We start from the raw sequence: 12,659 nt of genomic DNA on the forward strand, positions 1-12,659 counted from the left end.
AGACATCAACCCAGGCCCTTTAGGAATGGGTCATGGTTGTACTCTGGGTACACGCTCGTTCCAGAGGTGACTGTGAGCTCAAGAGATGAACCTGCGTTGGTTTACTCTAGTTTAAAGGGAGAGAATCCCAGGCAGATAGAGTAGGAGGATAGGTACTGAAGACATTTGGTATGACTGGCTGCCCTGAACTATTTTGGTTTGATACGGCCAAATCCTTCTTGTTAAAGTGGCAAGGGTGCCTATGTGCAAACATGGTTACAGAATATCACTGTTTCTGTGCTACTGTTCTAGTAGGAGCTATGTACAATTTTTATAGAAAATTTAAATGGGATATGTAAGATTGACTCCCATGACTGAACAATAGAAATCTGTAGCAGAGTCTGAAAAAGACTGCTTTTACTGATCGACTCTGTATGTTTCCATGCTGTGACTACAAAGCCAACCCTATCCTCTCTGCATACTGAAATGTTAACAGAAGGGGCTATTCAAACCTACAGGAGCACGCATGCATTACTGATCACAGACCATCTGTGGTGCAGCAGCTTCTCTTGGCATTAAACAGCACTCGGTGTGAAAATCGAGCTTGATTCCCAAATACTGTGTAAATGGAGATTTTTATTGGTATTATGCCAAAGGGGCAAAGAAAGGCTGGGAAAAGAAATGCTCCCTCTTCTCAAAAATTGTGTAAATATATAATATATTGCCTCAGTTTTATAACATATAGAATCATACAGCTCAGAAGGCTACCATTTGGTCCATCATGCCTGTTCTGGCTCTTTGAAAGAGCTATCCAATTAGTCCCACTCCGCTTTTGTTTAAATTCTTTTGTGGGATCAATGGGTCGCTGGCAAGGTCAGCTTTATTGCTCATAAGCCGCTGCTTTGAACTGCTGCAGTTCATGTGGGGTAGCTACGCCCTCAGTGCTGTTAGGAAGGGAGTTCCAGCAATTTGACCCAGTAGCAGTGAAAGAACAGCAATTATTGTTCTAAATCAGAATGGTGTACGACTTAAAGAACTTGCAGGTAGTGGTGTTCTCGTGCATCTGCTGCCTTTGTTGTTCTTAGTCGTAGATGTCGCAAGGTTGGAAGGTGCAGTTGAAGGAGCCTTGGCGAGTTGCTGCAGTGCATCTTATAGATGGTACACGCTGCAACTGCTGTGCATTGGTGGTGGAGGGGGTGAATGTTGAAGGTGGTGGATGGGGTGTTGATCAAGTGGGCTACTTTGTCCTGGATAGTGTCGAGCTTTTTGAGTGTTGGAGCTGCACCCATCCAGGCAAATTGTGAATATTCCATCACACTCTTGACTTGTGCCTTGTAGATGGCAGACAGACTTTAGAGAGTCAGGAAGTGAGTTACTTGCTGCAGGATTCCCAGCCTCTAACTTGCTCTTGTAGCCACAGTAATTTGTATGGCTGGTGCAATAAAGTATCTGGTCAATGGTTACCCCCAGGATGTTGATGGGGGATTCAGCGATGGCAATGCCATTGAACGTCAAGAGGAGATGGCTAGATTCTCTCTTGTTGGAGATGGTCATTGCCTGGTACTTATGTGGTGCGAATGTTACTTGCCACTTATCAGCCCATGCCTGAATGTTGTCCAGGTTTTGCTGCGTATGGGCACTGACTGCTTCAGTATCTGAGAAATCTCAAATGGTACTGAACATCATGCAGTCATCAGCGAACATCCCACTTCTGACCTTATGGAGAGATGGTTATCAATGAATCAACTGAAGATGGTTGGGCCTAGGACACAACCCTGAGGAACTCCTGCAGCAATGTCCTGGAACTGAGATTATTGACCTCCAACAGCCACAACCATCTTCCTTTTGTGCTAGGTATGACTCCAACCAGTGGAGAATTTTCCCCCGATTCCCATTGACCTCAATTTTGCTAGGGTTCCTTGATGTCACACTCTCACATGCTGCCTCGATATCAAGGGCAGTCAATCTCACCTTGTCTCTGGAATTCAGCTCATTTGGCCATGTTTGGACCAAGGCTGTAATGAGATCTGGAGCCGATGGCCCTTAGTGGAACTCAAACTGAGCATTTGTGAGCAGGTTATCACTGACTAAGTGCTGCTCGACAGCACTGTCAATGACTCCTTCCATCATTTTGCTGATGATTGAGAGTAGACTGGTGGAGCAGTAATTGGCCAGATTGGATTTGTCCTGCTTTTTGTGGACAGGACATACCTGGGCAATTTTCCACATTGCCGGGTAGATGCCAGTGTTGTAGCTGTACAGGAACAGTTTTTTCTTTTTCAAGTATTTATCCAATTCACTTTTTTTAAAAGTGCATTCCAGATCAGAACAACTCACTACATTCAAAACCAATCGTTTTGTCTTCCCTCTGTTGCACTGGCAATCACCTTAAATCTGTCTCCTCTGTTTCTACTGCAAGGAGGGTTGGTAACCAGAATAGATAAAGGGAAACTATCAAAACCCCTCAGAACCTTCACAAGACTCAAGATAATATTTTTGTGCCTCACTTCCTCCGTTAGCTACTGCTTCATTCTCATTAACAGGAACTGTGGATTTTGGACCAGCCTTGGGGTTGGTTCAAAGCTGGCTTCCTCCTACAAGGCTGAGTATGTAACAATAGTTGCCTGGAAGGAGGCTTTGCAGGGTCTGGGGAACATGGATGCAGCAGTCCAATGAGCCAATTGTGATTGGGATTCCCATCAGCGGTCGTCATTGACAATATTGAAAATGCTGGTTCCTTTAATTAAACAGGACTCATTTCAGTGTTAATAGAGAGCAGGTGATGCTCATTATGGTTTTGCATTTAAAGGCTGGATTTTTGCCCAGTTGGAGAGTTAGCCCATGAGGGAAGAGTGGGAACAGGTATTTGGACTGAACTATGAATTGCCAATGAAACAGTTGTGGATCAGAGACTGTCATTGGCTTCCTCATTTTGGTGAATGGACATCTGCCTGTTTAACAATCATAACCCGCATCATTGGAGCAGCCGAGGAGAGAGCTGAGAGGCAGAAATAATGGTTCCTCGGGTCAAACTGAACTGTAAAGTTTAGGATGTTTTTCAAAAAGGTGGTCAGTTATAAAATATATGGTTAATGCTTTACACAAAATTTAGTCTCTTTAGTGAAGCAAAATGTTGTGTTGAGAAAATTATATACTGCTGAGGAAATAACTGCAGTTTATTATAGAGTCATTATGGCACAGAAGGAGGCTATTGGGCCCATCAAGTCCCTGCCAGCTCTCTAAGGCAATCCAGTCAGTCCCATTCCCCCAGCTCTATACCCGTAGCCCTGCAGTTTTATTTCCCTCAAGCGTCCATCCAATTTCTTTTTTGAAATCATTAATCATCTCCGCGTCCACCACCTTCACAGGCAGCAAGTTCCAGGTCATCACTCACTGCATTAAAAAAAAAATTCCTCACGTTCCCCCTTGTATCTCTTCCCAAAACCTTAAGTCGGTGCCCCCTAATCCTTGTGCCATCAGCTAAAGGGAACCCCAGCTTCTGCAACCTGTCTATATGGATTTTATTTGGGCATTACTTCTGTTTTGCAAAGTAATTTTACAGCATTGCGCTTGGACATTTTTATACATTTAGTGTTGAATGGTGATGTTTAAGAATTGTTTTATCTGCTTTACTTGCAGCGTATTTCAATGACATTGCAGTGGGTGCAGTATGCTGTAGAGTGGATCATTCGCAAAACCAAAAGCGATTGTACATCATGACTCTGGGATGCCTGGCACCGTACCGCAGGCTAGGAATAGGTAAGCTGAACAGGAAAATTGCAAAATCAAGTTTCCTTTGATGCGTTTGTAACTCATGAAGCTTCTTGGCGAATAAGACTAGGTTGCTTAGACTAGGCTTGTATTCCCTCCAGTGTAGAAAATTAAGGGGAATTGATAAATTATTTCCTCTGGTGGGGGAGCCCAAGACGAGGAGGCATAACCTTAAAATTAGAGCTAGGCTCTTTAGGGGTGATGTCAGGATGCACTTCTTCACAGAAAGGGTAGTGGAAATCTGGAACTCTGTCCCCCAAAAAGCTGTTAAGGCTGAGGCCAATTGAAAATCTTGAAACAGAGTGGGACTAATTGGATAGCTCTTTCAAAGAGCTGGCACAGAGGTGATGGGCCGAATGGCTTCTTTCTGTGCTGTAAGATTCTATGGAAAAGATTCTTTATCCAGAAGCCAAGAATCCCTTATGCTTTATTAACTGCTTTGTTAATTCATCCTGCTACCTTCAAAGATCTGAAGGCTCCAACCCACAACCTTCTGACTCAGAGGTGAGTGTGCTGGCACCTAATTTTGATTGGATAATTGGGAGAATTTCAGAATTTCTGGAGATTTTGATGAGATAAATTCAGAAAATCTATTTGCACTGGTCAATGAGTAGAGGGCATCAATTTAAGGAGGGAGATTTTAGGTGACATCTAAGAAGGTTAAATCATGGAATGTCCTACCAGAAAGAGTGATGGAAGCAGAATCCATGATGACTTTTAAAAGGGTAGTGGATAAATATTTGAAAAAGATAAACTTTAAACTTTAGTTAGGCCACACTTAGAATATTGCGTGCAATTCTGGTCGTCACATGACCAGAAGGACGTGGAGGCCTTGGAGAGGGTACAGAAGAGGTTTACCAGGATGTTGCCTGGTCTGGAGGGCATTAGCTATGAGGAGAGAGGTTGGATAAACTCTGATTGTTTTCACTGGAACGACGGAGGTGGAGGGGCGACATGATAGAGGTTTACAAAGTTATGAGCGGCATGGACAGAGTGGATAGTCAGAAGCTTTTTCCCATGGTGGAGGAGTCGGTTACTAGGGGACATAGGTTTAAGGTGAGAGGGGCAAAGTTTAGAGGGGATGTGCGAGGCAAGTTCTTGACACAGAGGGTGGTGAGTGCCTGGAACTTGCTGCCGGGGGAGGTGGTGGAAGCAGGTACGATAGCGATGTTTAAGAGGCATCTTGACAAATACATGAATAGGATGGGAATAGAGGGATACGGACCCCGGAAGTGCAGAAGGTGTTAGTTTAGGCAGGCATCAAAATCGGCGCAGGCTTGAAGGGTCGAATGGCCTGTTCCTGTGCTGTACTGTTCTTTGTTGCATGAGGAAAAGAGCATTTCCACTACAACTACAAGCCAAATGGACTGAGGAGCCAGCTAGGCCATGATGAAGTGGTTATCCAGAGAGCTGTAGGGAGCAATTTACAGCACAGAAACGGGCCTTTAGGCCCAACTAGTCTATGCCAGTGCTTGTGCTCCAAGCAAGCCTCCTCCCACCCTACTTCATCTCACCCTATCAGCATATCCTATTCCTTTCTCCCTCATGTCTTTATCTATCTTTCCTTTAAATGCATCTATGTTATTCGCTTCAAATACTCCTTGTGGTAGTGAGTTCCACATTCTCATCATTCTTGTATATTTAAGATCTGAATATAAAAGTTATCTATTCCAGCATCCAGTTTACTAGTGAAAGGTGTTAACAGTTAGCTATTACTGCCCATTCATGGTTAGTAGGCAAGAAACCTAGCCCAAAGTTAAACCAGTTTAACAGCTGAATATAGGGAATGTATCCAATGTTTTCTGCTGGAATGGAATTGTAATTAATTGGACGCTGAACATATCGGAAAGCTTCTGCATGGGACTGGATCAGAGATCGTGGATGCACAGTTTCCATGGATTTGTATTCAAAATGTCTTGACGGTTTTAGTGATTTAATAAAAAAAACAATCTTTTGCTCAATAAAGTCCCTATACCACCACATACAGAGGGGACTTTGATTGCAATTATTTGGACAAGTCCATGTTTGATCAGACTGTGCTGCATCTAAACCAGAGACACACAATGCTGGCAATGCTCAGCAGGTCTGGCAGCATCTCTGAAGAGAGAAGCAGACTTAACATTTCAAGCCGATAGCCTTTCATCAGAACAGTCTGTTGTTCTGCTTAAGATCTTCTAATTCCACAAGTCATTCAGTCCTGTCTAATATTTGGGAGGGGAGTATGTTCAATGGACTTTAACACCAGCTGATGACTGTAAATTCATCAGATCTCTTTACTTAATGGCCTTTTAAACCTGTTTCTATTTTGAATTTGGGATGTATCTGTTCAAAGTGCCGAAGAGTTCACACTACTCAACGTATAGTATCCCAACTATAACAAAAATATAATAGTTGCTCTGTAAGATGTGTGACATTGCAGTGACCCCAGGATGGAATTCATATTTTTTTATAGCTGCTCTGACAATTTGCCTGTCCCAGAGCCGCAGAGAGCTTGGCACAAGAATTAGTCAGTTAAAGGTTATGTATAAAAGTTGGGTACTTTAAAGCCTGTTCCATTACCAGCCTCTGAGGGAAAAAAATAACTCCTGGAGCCCTTTGTTCCAGCGGATTTGTTCCAGCGGATCTCCACTTTAAATGGTGATGCTGGACTTTGTCAGGGACAAACAGCCATTGCTGACTTTTTATTGCAAACTGTAATGGGTCATGACTACCAGTTCCATCTTCGATAACTGGACCTCAAGAAAAGGGCGGTGCAGTGGTTAGCACCGCAGCCTCACAGCTCCAGCAACCCGGGTTTGGTTCTGGGTACTGCCTGTGTGGAGTTTGCAAGTTCTCCCTGTGACCGCGTGGGTTTCTGCCGGGTGCTCCGGTTTCCTCCCGCAGCCAAAGACTTACAGGTTGATAGGTAAATTGGCCATTGTAAATTGCCCCTAGTGTAGGTAGGTGGTAGGAGAATGGTGGGGATGTGGTAGGGAATATGGGATTAATGTAGGATTAGTATAAATGGGTGGTTGTTGGTCGGCACAGACTCGGTGGGCCGAAGGGCCTGTTTCAGTGCTGTATCTCTCTATGACTCTATGACAATCTGATGACTTGGAAAATGAGAAGATTCCCATTTATGCTTTAATATCCCACTCCAAATGTAAATACAATGAAATGTAAGCCAATGTAAAAGCCTAGCTTAAATGTCAGAACTCAAACTTGAAGACAAAGTAAATGTTTTATGACAACTTAAAGGTACTGCATCCATTGCAAAATTCAGAGAACATTTATGGCCATTCTGTTTCCTGGAGGACACAGCGCTGTGGGAAATTCCAGTGTATTTATTTATTTAGAGATACAGCACTGAAACAGGCCCTTCAGCCCACCGAGTCTGTGCCGACCAACAACCACCCATTTATACTAACCCTGCAGTAATCCCATATTCCCTACCACCTACCTACACTAGGGACAATTTACAACGGCCAATTTACCTATCACCTGCAAGTCTTTGGCTGTGGGAGGAAACCGGAGCACCCGGGGAAAACCCATGCGGTCACAGGGAGAACTTGCAAACTCCGCACAGGCAGTACCCAGAATTGAACCCCAGTCCCTGGAGCTGTGAGGCTGCGGTGCTAGCCACTGCGCCACTGTGCCGCCCTCATTGTGGCAGTTCATCATGCTGTACACTGATTACGTGCTAGTAACAGGTTGGATTACTTGCCCACTTATGGCGCACAGTTTATTTTTCAGGGCATGTGATGTGCAATGACTCCCAGCATTGAATGATTTATTCTTTTTCATTGTTTAGGAACTAAAATGCTGAATCATGTGTTAAACATCTGTGAAAAGGATGGAACTTTTGACAATATTTATCTGTGAGTATGCACTGTTTTCTTCAAACCAGTTCCTTCCCAGCAGATAATGTTTTGTTAAACGCAGATTTGGAGATGATTCTTGCAAAACATTTTACAGAGACTTTGCTTGTTTAGCAAACACAATTTCTGTACGCTCAGAATGTATCTATCCACAGCCTCCAACTGCACATTCTGAATGCAGCCTTAATAACAGCACTCAGCGCTGAGATACTTCTTGTATCCATCCACGCTATTTCCTTCTATGGTTCTTACAAACATAACAAAAGCACTTCACCGAAAGCTGTACTATAAGTAATGCTGAATTTCTAATGCTGCATGCATTAATATTATGTTTACCTTTCCAGGCACGTTCAGATCAGCAATGAATCAGCTATTGAATTCTACAGAAAATTTGGCTTTGGAATAATAGAAACTAAAAAGAACTACTACAAGAGGATAGAGCCAGCTGATGCACATGTTTTGCAGAAAACCCTCAAATACATTTCTCCATGCCAGAGTGTGGAAAATCAGAAGTGAAATTGTGGCTGATCTTGCACGTTTGTTGCCAAAAAAAGTCTATACAGACGGTTGGGGGGCGAGCGTCGAGAGAACCTGTTCTCTACAACGCGTTGTGGCAATATTCTTACCACGTTAACCTGAAACCACTCAAAATTATTCTCGCATAAAGCATTCTGTATCTTCACCCGTTAGAATTAATGTATCTGGGACAAGCAACCCATCTGCCAGAACTGTAATCAAAGCATGGGGTTTGGGCATGTTTTTATTACTTTACCAGGTTCTATATGGGATTATTTTTGTTTTCCAGTTCAAACGTGCAAAGAAGTGATCTGATTTTGTATTTAAAAAAAAAAAATCCAGACCTATTCATGCATAGTTCATTTTTCCATAAAAGTTGAATTAGTACTTTCAAGAACTAATTGTCCTATGAACTTATTTGTGCCTATTGGAGTTATATCTCCCACTTTTCATTTCATGGAATAAATATTTCAATTTTAAAGATGATACTGGAGTGCTCACTGGTTCATTTTGTCAGCAGGAACCAAGTCATGTCCTTTGTTCTCCTGGAGCTGTCCATGTACCCCCACACTGATCTCAATTCCTGAATTCATTTGTATTTAATGTCTAGTGCAGCGGTGTTTGTTTCACAACCCAAACCAAGGATTGGATTGAACCAAACCTCAGAATTTCATGGCTGGAACACAAAGGGTCAGCTATTAGGGGCTGAGGTGATGAAATGGGGTAGCAGATAAATAATTAAGAGTTAGATTTAATGAGCAAACAGGGCTAGTGGGAATTGGGAAATGATCAAAGGGAAAAGAATGGAAATATTCATGGTAACAAGCTCATACAAGCTTCACTAAATAATTACTGACCATGAGCCATCACTAAGACTGCCTATTACCAGCTTAGCAACATCGCCCAACTCCATCCTTGCCCCAGCTCATTTGCTGCTGAAACCTTCATCAATGCCTTTGTTACCTACAGACTCGACCATTCCAATGCACTCCGAGCCAGTCTCCCATGATCTACCCTCCGTTGAGGTTGAAATTGAGATCATCCAAAACTCTGCTGCCCCTCTCCAAGGTGCACCAAGTCTCATTGACCCATCACTCACTGACCTGCATTGACTCCAGGTTAAGCAATGCCTCATTTTTGTTTTTTTAAAATAAAATCTTGCTGTGGCCTCGTCCCTCCCTATCTCTGTAATATCCTCAAGCCCCACGACCCTCCGAGTTTTCTGTGCTCTTCCAATTCTGGCCTCTTGAGCATCCCAATTTTAGTCGCTCCACCATTGGTGGCTGTGCTGAGCCCCTAAGCTGGAATTCCTTCCCTAAACCCCTCATCCTCTCTGACCCTCTTTCCTCCTTTAAGATGCTCCTTGAAGCCTATCTCTTTGACCAAGCCTTTGGTCATCTGCCCTAATATCTCCTTGTGTTACTTGGTGTAATCGTGATTGATAACCCTCCTGTGAAGTGTCTTGGGACCTATTATTTCATTAAAGAGGCTAAATAAATAGAAGTTGTTGTTACCCACCCAGTGGGTGGAGAAATGGGATTTTAAAAAAATTAAATACAATTATTGTTCTATTTTCAGTTGAGTAAGAATGTATTATAATTGGTTCATCTAAAAACTTGAAGCAATGATGAATACAACAAATGAAAAGAAATGAGGGAACAGGTGTAAATTTCACCATAAAGTAATGCATTTGATACATAGTGGTGAGTTTCAAGGCTAATGCGGTCAAGGGATTTGGATGGCTTATTAAAAAGAATCATTGCTTTCTGTTTCTAATCCTTGGTGTAATGCTGAGGTAAGGTTGCAGCCTTTTATTTGCTGTATCATATGCAGAGCATGGAGCTGTAAGCTGAAATTTGCCTTTTGTTAACCATGCCTACCTTTTCACATTGTGGGGCACTTGGATGTGTGGATGTGCGAGCCATTGTCTTACGGCAATATACTGGACAATGTGCTTGTACAATTGCCACATACAGCAGAGTGGTTGGAATCAGAAAAGTCTATTGGGCCCAACAAGCTTGTCTTCCCTCACTCTGCTACCTACCTTCTCACCATATCCCTCAATCCCTTTTCTCTCCAGAAATACTTCAAGTTGTCCTTAGAACCATTCATGCAACCTGTTTCCATAGTGTTGGTAACTTACACCTCTTCAAAAAGTTCCAAATTCTGTTGGACATTCCTCTTAGAATCATAGTATCTGTGCTGGCTCTTTGAAAGAGCTATCCAATTGGTTGCACACTCCTCCACTCTCCCTACTGTTCCCACCTCTTTCCCCACAGCCCTGCAAATTTCTCCTTTTCAGGTATATATCTAATTCCCTTTTGAAAGGTCCTTATGGAACATACTCAATTACTCTTTCAGACAGTGCATTCTCGATAATAACAGCTCTTGACCATATAGAATCATAGATGGTTTGCAGCACAGAAGGAGGCCATTCAGCCCATCGTGTCTATTCCAGCTTTCCAAAAACAACTCTTAGTCGCACTTCCTCGCCTTTTCCCCCGTACCCCTGCACATTTTTACTCTTTAGATTATTATCCAATTCCCTTTTGAAAGCTACAACTGAATCTGCCTCCACCACACTCTCAGGCAGTGAATTCCAGATCCTAACTATTCACTGTGTAAAAAGTTTTTCCTCATGTCACCTCTGGATCTTTTGCCAATCAGCTTAAATCTGTGTCCTCGACCCTTAGAGTCCTAGAGCCATAGAGTCATAGTCCACCAATGGGAATAGTTTCTCCCTATCTACTCTGTCCAGACCCCTCATGATTTTGAGCATTTCTATCAAATCTCCTCTCGACCTTCTCCAATCTCATAGTCATACAGCACTGAAACAGGCCCTTCGGCCCACAGAGTATGTGCCGACCATCAACCACCCATTTATACTAATCCTACATTAATCCCATATTCCCTACCACATCCCCTCCTACATTAATCCCATATTCTCCTACCTATACTAGGGACAATTTACCTATCAACCTGTGAGTCTTTGGCAGTGGGAGGAAACCGGAGCACCTGGCAGAAACCCACGCGGTCACAGGGAGAACTTGCAAACTCCACACAGGCAGTATCTAGAACCGAACCCAGGTCGCTGGAGTTGTGATGCTGTGGTGCTAACCACTGTGCTGCCCTATCTATCCATATAACTGAAACCCTTCATCCCTGGAACCATTCTTGTAAATCTTTTCTGCACTGTAATTGCTTCACATCCTTCCTAAAATGCAGTGCCCAGAATTGGACATAATATTCCAGTTGAGGTGAACCAGTGTTTTTATAAAGGTTCACCATAAATTCTTGCTTTTGTACTCTATGCCTCTATTTATAAAGCTCAGGATCCTGTATGCTTTCCCAACCTGCCCTGCTACCTTGAATGAGCTGTGCACATATAATCCCAGGTCCCTCTGCTCCTGCCCTCCCTTTAGAATTGTATTTTTTATTTTATATTGCCTCTCCTCATTCTTCCTACCAAAATGAATCACTTCACACTTCTCTGCATTAAATTTCATCTGCCACTTGTCCGTCCATTCCACCAGCCTATGTCGTCTTGAAGTCTCTCACTATCCTCCTCACAGTTCACAATGTCTTCAAGCTTTGTGTCATCTGCAAAATTTGAAATTGTGCCCTGCACACCCAAGTCTAAGTCATTAATATAGATCAAGAAAAGCAGGGGTCCTAATACCGACCCCTGGGGAACCCCACAAAAGTACCTTTCTCCTGTCCAAAAACAACCATTCACCATTACTCTGTTTTTTCTTACTCAGCCAACTTCGTATCCATGCTGCCACTATCCCTTTTATTCCATGGCTTTAACTTTGCTGAAGGTGTGACTGACAAGACATTGAGGTTGACCAGGAGGAGGAACTTGAGGCAAAGTTCACAGTAGCTTGTATAACAAGACTTGGCAGAAAACAGCGTTACTTTAATTTTTGCTCTTTGTCTAAGCTTCCTGTAGACTTCTATCCTGAAATTGTGCTGGGGGAGTGAGATTGAACAACTTTCACCTGAGAAGTTACGAGGCAAACAACAGAGAGGGCACTGCGTGAACTGGGATCAGTACAGGACTCTTCCCGGCCGTGGTGCATCCCAGGTGTGGCTGGACTTTTATTTAAAGCGGTGGCTCAGCTCGTGTTGAACGAACATCACTGCTAAAAAAAAAATCTATATCACATTGATATTTGTGGGATCTTGCTGAGTGCAGGTTGGCTGTCACATTTTCTATATCACAACAGTGACTACGCTTCAAAAGTACTTAATTGGCTGTAAAGTGCTTTGGCATATCCTGAGGTCATGAAAGGTGCTCTGTAAATGCAAGTCTTTCAAAGGCCTTTAGCTGCCTTATCAAATGCACTTTCATCAAATGCCTTTTGGAAGTTGATGTACACCCTCATTAACCCTCTCTGTTACTTCATCAAAAAGACTCAATCAAGTGAAGTTAAACAGGATTTGCCTTTAACAAATTCATATTGGCTTTCATTCATTAATCTACATCTGTACAAGTGACCGTTAACTTTGTACTGTATTATCATTTCGAAAAGC

At 42.9% G+C, this 12,659-nt stretch overlaps 1 protein-coding gene across 2 annotated transcripts in view; it reads left to right on the plus strand.

Moving 5' to 3' along the window:
• Positions 1-8,609, plus strand: part of naa50 (N-alpha-acetyltransferase 50, NatE catalytic subunit) — a 34,256-nt gene extending 25,647 nt beyond the window's left edge. For both annotated transcript variants that reach the window (XM_068032924.1, XM_068032925.1), the window contains exons 3-5: positions 3,619-3,738; positions 7,541-7,607; positions 7,952-8,609. In XM_068032924.1, the coding sequence (XP_067889025.1) occupies positions 3,619-3,738; positions 7,541-7,607; positions 7,952-8,123 (359 nt within the window). In that variant the 3' untranslated portion in view covers positions 8,124-8,609. The remainder of the gene's footprint in view (positions 1-3,618; positions 3,739-7,540; positions 7,608-7,951) is intronic.
• Positions 8,610-12,659: the final 4,050 nt, after the last annotated feature.

Source organism: Heterodontus francisci, chromosome 6, assembly GCF_036365525.1.
Source record: "Heterodontus francisci isolate sHetFra1 chromosome 6, sHetFra1.hap1, whole genome shotgun sequence".
NCBI lineage: Eukaryota > Metazoa > Chordata > Chondrichthyes > Heterodontiformes > Heterodontidae > Heterodontus > Heterodontus francisci.